This window comes from Haematobia irritans, chromosome 3 (assembly GCF_050003625.1).
Source record: "Haematobia irritans isolate KBUSLIRL chromosome 3, ASM5000362v1, whole genome shotgun sequence".
In the NCBI taxonomy this organism is placed as follows: Eukaryota; Metazoa; Arthropoda; class Insecta; order Diptera; family Muscidae; genus Haematobia; species Haematobia irritans.
In genome coordinates, this window is record NC_134399.1 from 183,431,889 (window position 1) to 183,452,503 (window position 20,615).

The 20,615-nt window shown below is 31.9% G+C and overlaps 1 protein-coding gene across 1 annotated transcript in view; it reads left to right on the forward strand.

Annotated features, from left to right (window-relative positions):
* Positions 1-1,249: 1,249 nt before the first annotated feature.
* Cyp4g15 (Cytochrome P450 4g15) overlaps positions 1,250-20,615 on the forward strand; it is a 31,705-nt gene continuing 12,339 nt past the window's right edge. The window contains exons 1-3 of the mRNA XM_075300190.1: positions 1,250-1,827; positions 5,403-5,600; positions 14,075-14,257. Coding sequence (XP_075156305.1) covers positions 1,626-1,827; positions 5,403-5,600; positions 14,075-14,257 — 583 coding nt within the window. The 5' untranslated portion in view covers positions 1,250-1,625. The remainder of the gene's footprint in view (positions 1,828-5,402; positions 5,601-14,074; positions 14,258-20,615) is intronic.

Genomic DNA, 20,615 nt, shown 5'->3' on the forward strand with positions numbered 1-20,615 from the left:
CCCATATAAACCGATCCCCAGATTTGGCTTGAGGAGCCTCAAAGAGAAGCAAATTTCATCCGATCTTGCTGAAATTTGGTCCATGGTGTTGGTATTTGGCCACTAACAACCATACCAAAATTGGTCCACATCGGTCTATAGTTATATTTAGCCGATCTCCAATCACACAAAAATTGGTCCATATCGGTTCATAATCATGGTTGCCACTCGAGGAAAAAAAATAATCTACCAAAATTTTATTTGTATAGAAAATTTTGTCAAAATTTTATTTCTATAGAAAATTTTATCAAAATTTTATTTCTATAGAAAATGTTGTCAAAATTTTATTTCTATAGAAAATTTTGTTAAAATTTCTTTTCTATAGAAAGTTTTGTCAAAACTTTATTTCTATAGAAATTTTTGTCAAACTGAATTATATACGTATTTAATCGGTCCTTTTTGATTTAATATACACCACGTATGGACTTCCTTACAATTTAGAAGACGGTGTTAGGAGGTTCTAAGATACCTTGCCATCGGCAAGCGTTACCACAACTCAAGTAATTCGATTGTGGATGGCAGTGTTGAGAAGAAGTTTCTACGCAATCCATGGTGGAGGGTACATAAGCTTCGGCGTGGCCGAACTTACGGCCGTATATTCTTGTTTTATTTTGAAGTATCCATTATAATTTTTTTTTTTGTACGTGAATATTAATATACCGCGAAATGAGAATGAAACTTCAATAAATGAGACCTGTATCCTAATTTTAATTTTATTGAACCCAGTTTAAAAGCCAGATAAGTCGCTAAAAATGTCTTTAGTTTAAAGAAGTCGTATCGTATCTTTGGTTCGGAATTAACTCCAGAATTTTTAAAGGAATGTTAACATTTTTGGCTCCAAGTAAATTTTTTTCGAGTGTACAAAATAAACACATACTTAATTAATCTAAATAATTAGTGATTAATTAAGTGTATGTACACACAAAATAAATTTTAGAATCTATGCATTAGCTGACATTTATACAATATATCGACAAGTTGTATCATCACCAATATAATTTCTTTATCACATATCGACAAAAACAAAATTGACCCAATGTGCTGCTTTGAGCTATGCGTTGAAAACCCGATTGCCAGACGAATACAAACCTGGATGTATGGTGTTTTATAAGAGTATATATGAGCCTATGGATTAGAGTAGGCAAAACGAACCGAACTGTGATTAGATATCTTAACCAAGGCAGTGGCTATATAAGTAAGCTGCACTTTGCGGCATGTTCATAGTTTACCGCGGACGCGCTTTTTCAACTTTAACGGACGGTTACGGGAGAGAATTTTCAAAAAGAAAAAATTCCCTACAAAAAAAATCGCAAAGAACACACAAATGATGAAAAAGTGACAAAGTGGAAAAAATAACTATCCGAGAGAGTAGATAATAACATATCTATTTCATAATTAATTTTCTACTCTAATTAATGAAATAAAATTTAAAATTGAGCAACAAACTAAAATAAAACAACGTTTCGAAATCCATTTCCTTTGCCACTTTAACTAAATCTGTGCCCGGACACTTATCTAATTGTTGGTGAAACATTGAATCAATTTTTTTCATTATTACAACGGTAACCGTGCAAACATAAATTAAAATGACTTTGGAAGTTTTAAAAGATCCCCAATTGATATCACCGGCAAGTGTCTTTTACTTCCTGTTGCTTCCGCTGCTATCGTTATGGTACATCTATTGGCGTATGTCTCGACGACATCTCTACGAGTTGGCTGATAAATTGCCTGGACCCAAAGGATTACCCATAGTGGGTCATTTATTTGATGTGCTTGGACCAGCATCATGTATGTGTCGTTTCCTTTATATTTTTGTGCATTTATGTGTGTGTGTGAGATATGCCTTGAAGCAAAACATAAGATTGGATAATAAATTGAAACTTTGATGTGGCATAAAATGGAAGAAAAATATTATTAAAAATAAACAAAAGGATATCAGTAACGAATCATTTTCATTTAAACAAAGTTACAAAAGTATGGATGTTAAACTGAATTAAAGAAGAAATGAAAGTCTTTAAAACCCCAAAAAGAAATAAAATATAAAAACATTACAAAATGGAAATATTCATAAAAATAAATTTTAAAAATTTCATATGAAACACTAACGCGAAAATAAAACAGAGTTAAAGAGTTTTCTAAGAAATCGTGTTTTCATAATTGTGTCCAATGTACAAATGAAAAATAAACACGATTGATTTAAAATAAATCATCAAATTTGAAAAACATTTTTAAAAAATTCCGGTGACTTTGAAACCTATGTAAATATGTATTAAGAAAAATTAATTTAACTATATTGTGGCTATAAAGAGAATTTTATAAAAATTATTAAGTATATATATTTTGTGCCAAAAACATCTACACCGTACAAAGGACGATAAAAAGTGCCATCAATTCAAAACAAACATTGAGATCATAGTTTTTCTCAGTAAACTTTTTTCACGAACACAAAAATATATTATAAACACACAAAAATGTATTAAAACTAAGCATTAAATGGCTGTCGTGATCCTCTCAGCATATTCGTTCCTGATATTAAAAATTGTCTTGAATATTTAAATTTATTATTGTAGAATGTGTTATTATAAATTGCATATTCCAAATTTCAAACAATTTGCAAGAACGGTTTATAAAAAACTAAAATCAGGCGTTGGTTATATAAAATAAATAAACCGCTGTAAATCCCAATCAATCATTGACCTCATTACCCGAAATCTCTTTTATTTTATGTAATGATACGGACTTTGTATGTAGATCGGGAACTACCATATAAGGTAGCTAGCAGATTTGGAAACTGCACCAATTGAAATAAAAATTTTATAAAAATAAAACGAAAGATATTGATGATGATTATAAAAGGATGATGTTCAAAGCATACAAAATAAAATAGCAAAATTTCTGATAGTGCCTATGATCATACACGCAAAGAAAACCGAAAACGTTTTTCTTTTGTCAGAGTTTTTTGTTTTGTTTTTCGAAAATTTTAAACTTTTATCACCAAAAAAATTCGTTTGTTACCGCAATGTGTAACGCCGTTCGGTCTCGGCTATAAAAAGGAGGTACCTTGTCATTGAGCAAAACATAGAATCGGGCAACATTCAGTGATAAGAGAGTAGTTCACCACTGTGGTATCACAATGGACTGAATAGTCTAAGTGAGTCTGAAATATCGGGCTACCACTATACTAATCTAACCTACTAACTGTGGCAATCGTGATGGAGAATCCCTTGATGTACTTAAAATGAAGTGTTTGTAAAGCTACTTCCATTTTTCTGGTGGGAAGGAGCGCAAAACAATCGCCCGCTCCGAGTCCCTGGTGAGAAGTTAATTTCAACTAGAGATTTAAAGCAGAACAAAAAGTCGAAATTTGCACACTTTAATTTTTTTGCAAATCCATTTTCGAATTTAGTAAACATAAATTTTTGGACTATTTAGAAATTTGAAAAAAAAATCAGCATTTAGGGGATTAATTGGGATGAACCACTAGGTAAAAAATGTTCTGCACCCTGAAAAAAGAGTTTTCTTTTCCGAAGAACATCATTTTAGACTTTTGACGCTATCGTTGAATAGTTTATCGTAAACTCGTATTTAATTGCTCTCAAAGAGAATACTTTATAAGAAAGGGCAATTTGGTTTGTGTAAAATTTCGTTTTTACTTTGGGATGATTGGAATAAACGTGGAAAAAACTTTCCGAATGTATTCTTAGCAATCTACAGGCTGTCGAAAAACAGGAGCAAAGCATATTAAAGCAACATAAACAGTTTTCTAATATGTCCCACTATAAGTGTGAAGTAGCAAATTGATCTTATCTTTGATTTTTATACCCACCACCATAGGATGGGGGGTATATTAACTTTGTCATTCCGTTTGTAACACATCGAAATATTGCTCTAAGACCCCATAAAGTATATATATTATGGGTCGTGGTGAAATTCTGAGTCGATCTGAGCATGTCCGTCCGTCCGTCCGTCCGTCTGTTGAAATCACGCTAACTTCCGAACGAAACAAGCTATCGACTTGAAACTTGGCACAAGTAGTTGTTATTGATGTAGGTCGGATGGTATTGCAAATGGGCCATATCGGTCCACTTTTACGTATAGCCCCCCATATAAACGGACCCCAAAATTTGGCTTGTGAGGCCTCTAAGAGAAGCAAATTTCATCCGATCCGGCTGAAATTTGGTACATGGTGTTAGTATATGGCCTCTAACAACCATGCAAAAATTGGTCCACATCGGTCCATAATTATATATAGTCCCCATATAAACCGATCCCCCGACTTGGCTTGCGAGGCCCCTAAGAGAAGCAAATTTCATCCGATCCGGCTGAAATTTGGTACATGGTGTTAGTATATGGTCTCTAACAACCATGCAAAAATTGGTCCACATCGGTCCATAATTATATATAGCCCCCATATAAACCGATCCCCCGATTTGGCTTGCGAGGCCCCTAAGAGAAGCAAATTTCATCCGATCCGGCTGAAATTTGGTACATGGTGTCAGTATATGGTCTCGAACAACCATGCAAAAATTGGTCCACATCGGTCCATAATTATATATAGCCCCCATATAAACCGATCCCCCGATTTGGCTTGCGAGGCCTCTAAGAGAAGCAAATTTCATCCGATATGGCTGAAATTTGGTACGTGATGTTAGTATATGGTCTCTAACAACCATGCAAAAATTGGTCCACATCGGCTCATAATTATATATAGCCCCCATATAAACCGATCACCAGATTTGACCTCCGGAACCTCATGGAAGACCAAAATTCATCTGATTCAGTTGAAATTTGGTACGTGGTGTTAATATATGGCCTCAAACTCCCATGCAAAAATTGGTCGATATCGGTCCATAATTATATATAGGCCCCATATAAACCGATCCCCAGATTTGACCTCCAGAGCCCCTTGGAAGAGCAAAATATTTCCGATTCGGTTGAAATTTGGTACGTGTACGTATACTAACATATATGGTATCCAACAACCATGCAGGAATAAGAAGTTTTAAGATACCACAACCCAAGTAATTCGATTGTGGATGACAGTCTTTCGTAGAAGTTTCTACGCAATCCATGGTGGTGGGTACATAAGATTCGGCCTGGCCGAACTTGCGGCCGTATATACTTGTTTATTTTTTATTTTGAGTACAGGATATTTTTCTCAGCTCTTCGTGAGTTCGTCAGGAAGTACTGAGATATTTTTATTAAATTAAATCTAAATCGGTATAATCATGTACTGTTATCGTAGTACGTCTATTCTTCAATTCTTCTTCAATTTACCCAAAATCAAGCGTATCGTATACACACTCATAAAACATAAAATAGTTTACAAAATAAATACGTATTCACAAGTATTTTTAACATAGCTGTTTTCAGTACGGTTATTCGTAAAAGTGCCGAATTTCCACACGTATGCAAAATGTGGATTGGTCCCAAACTGTTGGTGTTCATCTATGATCCCAAAGATGTGGAAATATTACTCAGCAGTCAGGTGTACATTGATAAAGCATCAGAATATAAATTCTTTAAACCCTGGCTTGGCGATGGTCTTCTTATAAGTACAGGTAAGTTGGTTCTCAAAATTACACTATGAAAAATCAATTACAAAATTTTTAAGTTCAAAACCTGTAATAAAAGTCGGGTGACCTCGAGGATATTCGAAATTTGATTCATAAATTTCTGAGTAAAACAGAGCATGTCCGTCATTCCAATGTCTTGAGAAGGAATTAACCCTAGAAAGCTTAATCTACTGAAAATCACGGATAAGCTAAACATACATCTGTGGGACGTATCATGTGGACAAAATTTGTGGATTTTTGTTTTAAATTTTTGTACTTACACCGATTCTATTACAAATCCTTATCATTTAAACACATTTTTAGCTAAACTTTTATTTATTGTCTAACAAAAAAATCACATTTAGGTACTCCTTTTCAAGAGGGAGAGCGAAAAACTAAAAAAAGCATACGTCTCTCAGACGTATATAAGCAGTCTAGGGTTAAGCTGCCGCGTTGCCACAATGAATTTTTATTTTGGTTCAAAATTTTTCCAAAATTCGTGCCAGCGGATTTAATTTAAAATTAATATAATTTAAAAGTTAAATTTTTCCAAAATTTTATTTCCATAAAAAATTTTATCAAATTTTTATTTCTATTAAACATTTTTTTTTCGTAGAAAATTTTGACAAAATTTCATTTCAATTTATTAATTTTCTTTTTGTTCGACCTTTTTAAAAAAAATTTAATGAAATGATTAATCGACCTCGAGCTTGATTAATCATTTCATTATATTTTTTTAAAAACGTCGAACAAAAAAAAAATTAATTAATTAATTAATTTCTATAGAACATTTTGTCAACATTTTATTTGTATAGAAAATTTGGCCAAATTTTATTTTTATAGAAAATTTTGTCAACATTTTATTTGTATAGAAAATTTGGCCAAATTTTATTTTTATAGAAAATTTTGTCAAAATTTTATTTCTATAGAAAATTTTGTCAAAATTTTATTTCTATAGAAAATTTTGTCAAAATTTTATTTCTATAGAAAATTTAACCAAAATTTTATTTCTATAGAAAATTTTGTCAAAATTTTATTTCTATAGAAAATTTTGTCAAAATTTTATTTCTACAGAAAATGTTGTTAAAATTTTATTTCTATAGAAGATTTCGTCAACATTTTATTTCTATAGAAAATTTTGACAAAGTTTTATTCTACAGAAAATTTTGTCAAAATTTTATTTTGATAGAAAATTTTGTCAAAATTTTATTTCTATAGAAAATTTTGTCAAAATTTTATTTCTATAGAAAATTTTGTCAAAATTTTATTTCTATAGAAAATTTAACCAAAATTTTATTTCTATAGAAAATTTAACCAAAATTTTATTTCTATAGAAAATTTTGTCAAAATTTTATTTCTATAGAAAATTTTGTCAAAATTTTATTTCTACAGAAAATGTTGTTAAAATTTTATTTCTATAGAAGATTTCGTCAACATTTTATTTCTATAGAAAATTTTGACAAAGTTTTATTCTACAGAAAATTTTGTCAAAATTTTATTTTGATAGAAAATTTTGTCAAAATTTTATTTCTATCCCTTTCCGACCTATAGCCGATCCACGTGATAGATTTTCCTAAATTTTTGAATTCTGTTATTTATGTGTACATAGAACAATTTAAATTATTAAGTTTGTTCAGTTTGATCCTGTATCCTGTTTTTTTCAGGATACGTACAATTGTTGCGGTCCGGTAAATTCCGGTAAAAGTCCGGACGTAAAAATATCTAAAAACACAAAATAATCACGTAGTTACTGTTTGCATACAATATTTAAAATGTTCTCTTATTGAAAACACTTATTTGATGAAATATTCCACAATTTAAATAATTTTAATATATTTGCAAACTTACATCTTCCACTCATTTTTACAAATGCCGAAAGTACGTTGCTGAAACTACAAAATTAATATGAAAAGCAAATATTTATAACGGTTCTTCACATTCTTAGACAAAGAGAGAGCATACACAATTATTTTTTTGCTGCTCTTATCGCAGTACATCATATATTAAAGAAATTATAGAGACTTAAAGTTACCCGCACAATTGTGCGTACACGGTCGGAAAGGGCTATAGAAAATTTTGTCAAAATTTTATTTCTATAGAAAATTTTGTCAAAATTTTATTTCTATAGAAAATTTTGTCAAAATTTTATTTCTAGAGAAAATTTTGTCAAAATTTTATTTCTAGAGAAAATTTTGTCAAAATTTTATTTCTATAGAACATTTTGTCAAAATTTTATTTCTATAGAAAATTTTGTCAAAATTTTATTTCTATAGAAAATTTTGTCAAAATTTTATTTCTATAGAAAATCTTGTCAAAATTTTATTTCTATAGAAAATTTTGTCAAAATTTTATTTCTAGAGAAAATTTTGTCAAAATTTTATTTCTATAGAAAATCTTGTCAAAATTTTATTTCTATACAAATTTTTGTCAAAATTTTATTTTTATAGAAAATTTTGTCAAAATTTTATTTCTATACAAATTTTTGTCAAAATTTTATTTCTATAGAAAATTTTGTCAAAATTTTATTTCTATAGAAAATTTTGTCAAAATTTTATTTCTATAGAAAATTTTGTCAAAATTTTATTTCTATAGAAAATTTTGTCAAAATTTTATTTCTACAGAAAATGTTGTTAAAATTTTATTTCTATAGAAGATTTCGTCAACATTTTATTTCTATGGAAAATTTTGACAAAGTTTTATTCTACAGAAAATTTTGTCAAAATTTTATTTTGATAGAAAATTTTGTCAAAATTTTATTTCTATAGAAAATTTTGTCAAAATTTTATTTCTATAGAAAATTTTGTCAAAATTTTATTTCTATAGAAAATTTTGTCAAAATTTTATTTCTATAGAAAATCTTGTCAAAATTTTATTTCTATAGAAAATTTTGTCAAAATTTTATTTCTAGAGAAAATTCTGTCAAAATTTTATTTCTAGAGAAAATTTTGTCAAAATTTTATTTCTATAGAACATTTTGTCAACATTTTATTTCTATAGAAAATTTTGTCAAAATTTTATTTCTATAGAAAATTTTGTCAAAATTTTATTTCTATAGAAAATTTTGTCAAAATTTTATTTCTATAGAAAATTTTGTCAAAATTTTATTTCTAGAGAAAATATTGTCAAAATTTTATTTCTATAGAAAATCTTGTCAAAATTTTATTTCTATAGAAAATTTGGCCAAAATTTTATTTTTATAGAAAATTTTGGCAAAATTTTATTTCTATACAAATTTTTGTCAAAATTTTATTTCCATAGAAAATTTTGTAAAAATTTTATTTCTATAGAAAATTTTGTCAAAATTTTATTTCTACAGAAAATTTTGTCAAAATTGTATTTCTTTATGTAATTTAGCCAAAATTTTATTTCTATAGAAAATCTTGTCAAAATTTTATTTCTATAGTAAATTTGTCAAACTTTTATTTCTATAGAAAGTTACCAAAAAATTTTATTTGTGTATAAAAATTTTACAAAATTTTCTTCCTATATAACATTTTTGCATAATTTTGTATCTATATAAAGTTATTTTTTAAAGATTATTTCTGTACAAAATGTTGACAAAATTTTATTTCAATAGAAAATTTTGAAAAAGTTATCGATTTGACGAAAATGGACCAAAATCAACCAAATTCCATTTGGCCCGACCATCGGACCAAATTTAAAAATTAAATTTTTTTTGGTCCGATCGGACCAAAATGGCAACCCTATTAAGCAGTTAGAAAATGTTTGAGTCATTGTGATGCATTGTATGGTATGGTCATATTGCACCCTGAAGAGCCGTGTTCAATTCCAGACCAAAATACCAAAACGATATTCAAACGGGCTTAGATTGTAAATTATTTAAATTTTAAAAAATATCAAACATAATTATATTTTTCACCATAAAATAATCCTGCAAATTTTTTCTTATGAAAATCCAATGAAAACAATAACTGAATGTAGGGTATGGAAAAACTTAACTTGAAAAATTCCCTTTTCCTCCCACAAAATAGCCCAGGGATATACTATGTTTTCTTGCAATTTTTTTAAGATCAGACGGCCGGAAGAAAAACAATCAAATAATTTTTATTTATTTATAAAAGCTAATTTATTATTATTCATGTCTCAAATTGCCATCAGTCGTAGTGTAAGTACTACAGTTAAAACAGATACACATTAATTAATGTTAGAGGTTGTTTCCAATCGACCTTACTCTATGACATTTATGACAATAATTAATATTTATTATAAAATAAGTGTACAAGTGTTATGCAAAGAAATATTCTTTCTCTAATCAAGAACCAAAAACAAACAAATTTGAACATTAGCCGTAGTCAAATTAAGAAATGGATAATCATAGTATGAGTTGTAGTCATAATGAATTGAAAGACGCAACGGATTTATTTTTTGCTAAATTTCAATGAGATCACAAGCTATCAAGGAAGGCTTTTAATAAGAGGAAATTCTATATAATTCACAGTGGTTAAAATCCAAAAAAGAAAGAAAATGTAATAGCACGAAGATTCAAATTTGTGATATGCACCATTAACAAATCCACTGCAGTGTGGGTGGATTCACTTAAAACGAGTGGGGAATAGCTATAGTAGGGCCGACTATGTATTACACTACACCAATCCATTGTTATTAATAAGAAATCTATGGAAATTGTTGGAAATTTCGGTGGGCGTTCTTATCGACTGTTTACATATATAAGTTAATATCAAACTTAAAGACCGAAAAAATGTAAACAATCGATAACTAGTCCTTACGAAAATTTTCGTCTATTAAATAGCCATGCATGAACAGCAAAATAGCCGTATGAACAGCAAAATTTTCACCAGAAGGCCCGGTATGCAGCACTAGATTAAGCCCGACATGACCTTATTTCGGCTGCCTATAAGAAACACATGGATTTCTCTAATAGAAAAAAAACGCACGGAAAAAAGGTCCAGCTTTAAAATTTCTCTAACAATTTTCCATATATAGGTCAGAATTGCAAATGCATATTTGCTAGTGATTTTTATACCCACCACCATAGAATGGTGACGGGGGTATAATAAGTTTGTCATTCCGTTTGTAACACATCGAAATATCGATTTCCGACTATATAAAGTATATATATATATATATATATATATATATATATATATATATATATATATATATATATATATATATATATATATATATATATATATATATATATATATATATATATATATATATATATATATATATATATATATTCTCGATCAGGGAGAGATTCTAAGACGATATAACGATGTCCGTCCGTCCTGTAATCACGTTGGCTGTCTGTTGTAATCACGCAATCGTGTTGAATTTTTGCACAAACTCGTCTTTTGCCTGCAGGCAGGTCAAGTTCGAAGATGGGCTATATCGGTCCAGGTTTTGATATAGTCCCCATATAAACTGACCTCCCGATTTGGGGTCTTGGGCTTATAGAAATCGTAGTTTGCCTGAAATTTGAAATCTAGAGGTATTGTAGGACCACAAATACGTGTGCCAAAAATGGTGAGTATCGGTCCATGTTTTGGTATAGCCCCCGTATAGACCGATCTCCCGATTTTACTTCTTGGGCTTCTAGAAACCGCAGTTTTTATTCAATTTACCTGAAATTGGAAATCTAGAGGTATTGTAGGACCACAAATACGTGTACCAAAAATTGTGAGTATCGGTCCATATTTTGGTATATTCCCCATAAAGACCGATCTCCCGATTCTACTTCTTGGGCTTATATAAACCGCAGTTTTTATCCAATTTGCCGGAGATTGGAAATCTAGAGGTACTTTAGAACCGTTAAGAGGTGTGCCAAAAATGGTGAGCATCGGTCCATGTTTTGGTATGGTCCCCATATAAACCGACCTCCCGATTTGGGGTATTGGGCTTATAGAAATCGTAATTTGTATCCAATTTGCCTGAAATTGAAAATCTAGAGGTACTTGAGGACCATCAAAAGGTGTGCCGAAAATGGTCCGTATCGTTCCATGTTTTGGTATAGCCCCCATATAGACCGATCTCCCGATTTTACATCTTGGGTTTATAGAATTCGTAGTTTATATACAATTTGCCTGAAATTGGAAATTTATAGGTATTTTAGGTGCAGTGAACCCATCATGAAAGAAAATGTAGGTTTCTTTATGGAAATGTTATAAGTGGAGTTAACATTCATAAAAATGTCCTTATTTTCATACAAAGTGCAAGACGGACACAATATAGGTGAAATTTACTCATTTTAGAAATTTGTGAGAAATTACAATTTAGTAGAATTCTGTATATAATTTTTTGTATATTTAACTTTTTCTTATTTTGAATTATGTCGTAGGAGCAAGAAAAAAATAATTGAAATTAAACCAATTTTCTCACATTGGGATACATGCTTTCGATTTTGTACTTTGTATTTTTTTATGGGCATAGAGAGTATTGCTAAAGAAAATTCCGCGATATTATCGATGGTTTATGTTTTGTTCTCATCACAAATACATCTCAACCTGTATAACAAACATGCAACAGACAGTTTCTCAAGAAATGCATACCGGCATTTATGAGAAATAATATAAAATGCCGATAACAGCGTTATAACGAACATTTCTGTTAACGTGTATTTCTTGTGGGAAGACCAAAATTCGCGACGAAATATCGTGACGGCTAGCGGCGTGTCGCTGAACTAGTAACTATTATATATCCTTGGCTAAAATTGACATAGTGTTGCTTATCAAATTTTTATACCCACCACCATAGGATGGGGGGTATATTAACTTTGTCATTCCGTTTGTAACACATCGAAATATTGCTCTAAGACCCCATAAAGTATATATATTCTGGGTCGTGGTGAAATTCTGAGCCGATCTGAGCATGTCCGTCTGTTGAAATCACGCTAACTTCCGAACGAAATAAGCTATCGACTTGAAACTTGGCACAAGTAGTTGTTATTGATGTAGGTCGGATGGTATTGCAAATGGGCCATATCGGTCCACTTTTACGTATAGCCCCCATATATACGGACCCCCAAATTTGGCTTGCGAGGCCCCTAAGAGAAGCAAATTTCATCCGATCCGGCTGAAACTTGGTACATGGTGTTAGTATATGGTCTCTAACAAGCATGCAAAAATTGGTCCACATCGGTCCATAATTATATATAGCCCCCATAGAAACCGATCCCCCGATTTGGCTTGCGAGGCCCCTAAGAGAAGCAAATTTCATCCGATCCGGCTGAAATTTGGTACATGGTGTCAGTATATGGTCTCTAACAACCATGCAAAAATTGGTCCACATCGGTCCATAATTATATATAGCTCCCATATAAACCGATCCCCCGATTTGGCTTGCGAGGCCTCTAAGAGAAGCAAATTTCATCCGATCCGGCTGAAATTTGGTACATGGTGTAAGTATATGGTCTCTAACAACCATGCAAAAATTGGTCCACATCGGTCCATAATTATATATAGCCCCCATATAAACCGATCACCAGATTTGACCTCCGGAACCTCTTGGAAGACCAAAATTCATCTGATTCAGTTGAAATTTGGTACGTGGTGTTAATATATGGCCTCAAACTCCCATGCAAAAATTGGTCGATATCGGTCCATAATTATATATAGGCCCCATATAAACCGATCCCCAGATTTGACCTCCAGAGCCCCTTGGAAGAGCAAAATACTTCCCATTCGGTTGAAATTTGGTACGTGATGTTAGTATATGGTATCCAACAACCATGCAGGAATAAGAAGTTTTAAGATACCACAACCCAAGTAATTCGATTGTGGATGACAGTCTTTCGTAGAAGTTTCTACGCAATCCATGGTGGTGGGTACATAAGATTCGGCCTGGCCGAACTTGCGGTCGTATATACTTGTTTTAATTCATCACTAAGGCCGATATGCACCTAGAACGAAATTTTTGTTACCTATAAGAAATACTTTGTTTTTTCTAACAAAAACTTCGTGAGTCATTGTTATTGACTGTGTACATTTTGCTCCCATATAATACATGGCAAAACTGTATAATCGGCGCGCAAACGAAATTTTCACATATCGAGCTTCACCAAAAATACATACCGAGCCTTTACGGCTCACTGAAATATAGCTTGAGGTAAAAATCTATCTTTAAAGGTAGAATTACATACCATACGTTCAATGCGTCCGATGATTGAAGAGTTGAAATTACTCTTTGAAATCAAAAGCTCGAATAGTCTGTCGCAAACAGAAAAAAATCAACCCTTCCATCAACGCACGGATTGACGCATGGTGTGTAATTCAACCTTACTGTCGGTTAACGATGCCTCATGGAATTACAATATTAGCCTCCGCGACATACCGGACTTTAAGGAAGAATTTTGTTAAAACTTTGAAAATTTCATATGACTTCACCATTTTAAATATCTATTTAACATGTATTTATTAATAAAATAAAAATTTGAGATTATTTCTTTTTTTTTGTATTTTTACTAATAATTTTCAATCTTTTATCTAATTTGATAACAGGTCATAAATGGCGTTCACATCGCAAGTTGATTGCACCCACATTCCATTTAAATGTTCTGAAGAGTTTCATTGATCTATTCAATGAAAATTCCCGCAATGTGGTGCGTAAACTACAGTCAGAGGGTGGCAAAACGTTCGACTGTCACGATTATATGAGTGAGGCCACCGTTGAGATTTTATTGGGTAAGTAGTACCACCTCACACGATATTCTTGGTTGAATGGATGGATAGATAGATAGCTAGATAGTAGAAATTATATAGTTCGTTTGGTAAATTATATCTATTGTTATAGTTTTTATTGATGGGACAAAGAAAACTCATATTTTATGGGTTATTGCGACAATTATTTCCAACTGTCATTTGCATTTTAACACTATGTGGACCGAGAAGCAATTTGCAAAGAAAAAATTTTAAAACTAAAATTGTATAAAATTCGAAATGGTATATCCATGACATGTAAAGAAAAATGTTTTATGTGATATCGTAGATTTCTTGAATACTACGTTATCGACTGGTTTCTTTTGTATACGGGACCTTTAAAGGAAAAGCGAACGTGGAAAAATTGAGCTAAATTTTACTCTTTTTGAGAATTCCACAATGCGTTATTAAAACAAAGAAAATAAAACCTGTTACACTGTTTTAAATAAGCCAAATCGGATAAAAATTGCGGTTTCTAGAAGCCCAAGAAGTCAAGCCGGGAGATGGGTCTATATGGGGTTTATCAAAACATGGTCCAATTCACACCATATTCGGCACATATATGGACCTATAATATCTCTAGATTTCAAATCGGGTAAAACTGGGTGTCTAGATGCTCAAGATACCAAAGGGAGGCGATATAGTTCATCTACGAACTTGACTTGCTTGCAGACAAAAACAAATCTCTCGCAATTTCAGCACGATTGTGTCATTATCGAAGGTTGTAAAGTTATTACAACAGACAGACAAACGGATAGTCGGACATGGTTATATCGCCAGAACTCTATATCTACTCGGAAATCAATATTTCCATGTGTTACAAACGGAACGGCAAACTTACTATACACTCAAAAAAAAAGTTTACTTGGATTCAAAGAATTTAACCTTCCCTTAAGGATTTTGGTATTGATCTCAAAGAAGATGATGAAGTCAAAGATATTGCTTCTTTAAAATAAAGACATTTTTAGGCTTTAAATCTATAATCAATAAAATTAAAATTGGGATACATATCTTACATGATCGAATTTTCATTCCCTTTTTGCGATACATTAATAACGCTGTTCACGTACAAACACCTGCCAGTTTAAAAATCCACATTATAACAGATATTTCAAAGTAAAAAATATTTTCTTCATTCCAAAAAACCTTTAAACCAATGCTTTTTTTGAAGACCAAAATAAATATTAGAATATATTTGAAGCGGTTTGATCTAAAATCTTAATATTGAGTTTATCGATGAGTGAGTTTATCTTCACATCCAAAAAAATGGTTTCCTTTACTTTAAAGAAAAATGTCCCTAGTTCAAAGACATACGGCTTTAACGGAGAGACCCAAGTTTCCATGATTCGTGTCCTACACACATTTTTTATACCCTCCACCATAGGATGGGGGGTATATTAACTTTGTCATTCCGTTTGTAACGCATCGAAATATTGCTCTAAGACCCCATAAAGTATATATATATTCTGGGTCGCGGTGAAATTCTGAGTCGATCTGAGCATGTCCGTCCGTCCGTCTGTTGAAATCACGCTAACTTCCGAACGAAACAAGCTATCGACTTCAAACTTGGCACAAGTAGTTGTTATTGATGTAGGTCGGACGGTATTGCAAATGGGCCATATCGGTCCACTTTTACGTATAGCCCCCATATAAACGGACCCCCAAATTTGGCTTGCGAGGCCTATAAGAGAAACAATTTTCATCCGATCCGGCTGAAATTTGGTACATGGTGTTAGTATATGGTCTCTACCAACAATGCAAAAATTGGTCAATATCGGTCCATAATTATATATAGGCCCCATATAAACCGATCCCCAGATTTGACCTCCGGAGCCACTTGGAAGACCAAAATTCATCTGATTCAGTTGAAAGTTGGTACGTGATGTTATAATATGGCCTCAAACACCCATGCAAAAATTGGTCGATATCGGTCCATAATTATATATAGGCCCCATATAAACCGATCCCCAGATTTGACCTCCGGAGCACCTTGGAAGAGCAAAATTCTTCACATTCGGTTGAAATTTGGTACGTGATGTTAGTATATGGTATCCAACAACCATGCAGGAATTGGTTCCTATCAGTCCATAATTATATACAGCTCTCATATAAACCGATCCCCAGATTTGACCTCCGGTGCCTTTTCGAGAATCAAAATTCATCCGATCTGGTTGAAATTTGGTATGTGGTGGTAGTATATGATATTTAACAACCATGTGAGTTGAAATTTGTGGATGACAGTCTTTCGTAGAAGTTTCTACACTAAAAAATAAGCATGCCCGGTTCCAAAGTTTTTGTCTTTACTTTAAAAATTTTGGTATTGATTCCGAGCCAAAGAAGCGGAGAATGCAAGTAAGGATACACAATTCTCTTTTAAATTTAGGTTTCGTGCTCTTGCTTCTAGGAAGCATATGTTAATTTTTCGTTTTTCATCTATGCTATCAAAGTCCTTTAAAAACGAGTTGACGACAACTTTATTTTCCAAATTAAGACTCGACTTTCAGTAGAAATTATGCTATGTTTCAAGTAAAAAACGTCTTTAAAATAAAGTGTTGAAAAACATGTCCTATATTTGAACGATTTTTTGCTTTGTAGTCAAGATGCAAAACGACACCAAATTTAAAGACAATTTCATTAAATTTAAAGAATTTTTCTGAATTATTAAAGTCAAGTTGACCTTAGCCCAAACATTTTTTCTTTCATTTTATGATACCCATTTTTAAGTGAAATCACTTAATTATAAGGACAATACGACTTCAGTGTACGCAATCTATGGTGGAGGGTACATAAGATTCGGCCTGGCCGAACTTACGGCCGTATATACTTGTTTTTGTCTTCAATGACGAAATTAAATTATCCAATTAATTTTTAATTGAAATGTCTTCAATCACAGATATGATAGTATGAATTAAAACATTAATTGATACTATTAATTTTTGTGATAGATTTTTGTTTCAATTAAAACATTTGTTGAATCAATTAAATTTTTAATTGAATATTGTTTAAAATTGAATTGAATATTGAACATTGAAAATTTAATATTGTTTCATTGGAAAATTTTTCGTGTAATTTTTTTCTCTATATATTTAATGAATAAATTTTTGGAACAAATATTATGAACTTTTTTTTTAACTATAATGTAATTATTTTTTTTAAGAAATTTGCTATAAATGTTGTGTAAATTGCGTGTCCTAAAATTAAGGTTGCATATCATTCATATTAGGTAATTTTTTTTTCTTTCAGTGTATCTCCATTACAATTCCATAGTGGTAGAGCAAAAACAAATATTGGCGCCAAATCAAGACCAGACTTGCCTTCCAGTAGTACTATTTTGGGCAATAGTTACATTAAACTTATTTCTAGGGTCATTTAATTATCAAATTCACACAAACTATAATTTGTTTGAAGTCAATATTCTTTAAAATGAATGAAAACCCTATTTTTCTGACTATATAGCTGAAGTCAAGTTACACAAAAACACCTAATTTAAAGATGATCTTCAAATAATTTTGAGGTAAATTCACATTCAATGAAATAGAATCTCTTAATTCTAAGGGCAAAACGGCTTCATCCAGAATTTTATTGACTTTTGATGAAGGATAAAAACTTTGAAAAGTGTGTTTTCTATACTAAGCCAAATGCGAGATTTGTATTTTAAGTACAATATATATTTGTACTCACGACAATGTAAATAACAAAATTATGTTTCTTACAATAATATCAAAACTTTTGGGATAAATAATATTTAAATTTTCATCGCGATGCTCGATGGACACAAGTGCATATTATATAATAGTGCATCGATCGCATTAACACATGCAATATCTATTTAACCTGATGTCCCAGTTACGTGTGGTGGTTATATCGACGTTCATTTCTTTGGCACACATAAATAAAGTGGCTGGCTAACCAAACAACCTACCAGTTTCAAATATCCAAAGATTACATTCAAGGCGTACATCCAACCGCCTCGCCACAGGTACAAGTAGATCCAACCAACAAATTATTTAGTCAGTCATTGGGACATAAGTGCAACCAAGCAACTATCTGTCTCTATGACTCTTCCTTGTCTGTCCAGATAATAATAGTTTCTTTGAATTTTCCATGCGAATCTTGCAAAAGCAAAGTCCAATACAAATAGAAATGGAAAATATTTTGGTTCGTCGACCCAGGCGAAGTGAAAATATTTTTTCTTACCAAACCTCTGTTATTACGCTAGCCTAGGAAAACTATCAATGCGAATGAAAATGAGAGTCTTGTGTTTTTTTTTTTCATCTAGCTAGCCTCAATCCAGCTGCTTGGTTAAACCATACTCCCATATTGTGTAATATTGGCGGACAATAAAAGTTGTGGTCACTTGTTTCGCATTGATATGCCGGAGCCATAAGAAAAGCTTCACCGATAGGCAAAATCGGGTAACGATCATATGGGGCCATTAGGTAAAAGAAGAGGAGGAATAGAAACGATCAATTGCTGGTCTCTGGTGTTATAATGACACAACTTTAGTTAGGTGCGCTTTACATGTAAGTTAATGCAATTTTTGGGTTAAAACCTGAATAATCGCATGTCTGTGCACAGGTATACAAAAAAATTTAGATTGTGAAATGTGCTTGGGAAAATCACGTTTTTCCTGTAGGACTAAAAAATGTTACATGCTATACAATAAATGCGGCGCAACCACTCAATCATGGACACTCTGAAAAGAGGACATTTGTCCGTGAGACATTTGATAATTGTCACGTATGTGTTCACTATTGAGAGGTTGTTAATATAATTCAGGGATGCTAAAGTTGGTACAATTGTCCTAAATTTGGTAGATGATGCCTGCCAAAAGTACAATTGTACTATATTTACCAATTTGGTATAATTTAAAGTATTCAAATAATTTCCAATGGAAACTATACACAAATATTACTCAATATTAATTGTAGATAAAATGGAGAAATCGGTATGAATGTCTCCTATCAATAAAATCATCAATTTGAGTCCTAAAAGAGTTCAATAAAAAAACACAAGACAATTCAGACTAATTTTAGAAAATTTTAACTATAATGCCGATATCATAAAAATATTTAAATATTTTCTAAAAAAATTAGTAAAATTTTGAGTGTACAGAATTCCATTTCGGAAACTTTTATGAAAAAGATGTAAGATCCGAAGATCGATCTTAGAGGGGTAGGGATGACGGGATAAAAATAATCTACCAAAATTTGGATCACAATTTACAAAAAAAACTACTAAATAAAAATATCTTATTTTGTCAAAATGTTGTTTCTTTAAAAGCAAAACTTTGTCCATATTTTATTTCTATAGAAAATGTTGTCAAAAATTTATTTCTATAGAAAATGTTGTCAAAATTGTATTTCTATAGAAAATTTTGCCAAAAAGGAGGGTTCGAGTGTGTTTCACTTTGGTTTTAGTGAACTACACGAATTTATTCTGATAAATGGTTCATAGTTTGCTGCAAGTAGAGGATGCTGATGAGGAATGTGGTAATTCCGAAACGTGCGTCCATCCAACCATCTTGCAGTCTATAGGGCTTTGACCAAATAAAATTGGCAAAAATTCTTTTCCTCTGTTGGTTAAGATAACAGGTTGGCTGATAAGTCCCCGGTCTAACAATGAAAAACACATTTTTTATACCCACCACCATAGAATGGTGACGTGGGTATAATAAGTTTGTCATTCCGTTTGTAACACGTCGAAATATTGATTTCCGACTATATAAAGTATATATATTCTTGATCAGGGAGAAATTCTAAGACGGTATAACGATGTCCGTATGTCTGTCTGTTGTAATCACGCTACAGTCTTCAATAATGAAGCAATCGTGCTGAAATTTTGCACAAACTCGTCTTTTGTCTGCAGGCAGGTCAAGTTCGAAGATGGGCTATATCGGTCCAGGTTTTGATATAGTCCCCATATAAACCGACCTCCCGATTTGGGGTCTTGGGCTTATAGACATCGTAGTTTGAAATCTAGAAGTATTTTATGACCATAAAGAGGTGTGCCAAAAATGGTGAGCATCGGTCCATGTTTTGGTATAGCCCCCATATAGACCGATCTCCCGATTTTACTTCTTGGGCTTATAGAAACCGCAGCTTTTATTCAATTTACCTGAAATTGGAAATCTAGAGGTATTGTAGGACCACAAATACGTGTGCCAAAAATTGTTAATATCGGTCCATGTTTTGGTATGGTCCCCATATAAAATGACCTCCCGATTTGGGGTCTTGGGCTTATAGAAACCGTAGTTTTTATCCTATTTGCCTGAAATTGGAAATCTAGAGGTATTTTAGAACCATAAAGAGGTGTGCCGAAAATGGTGAGTATCGGTCCATAT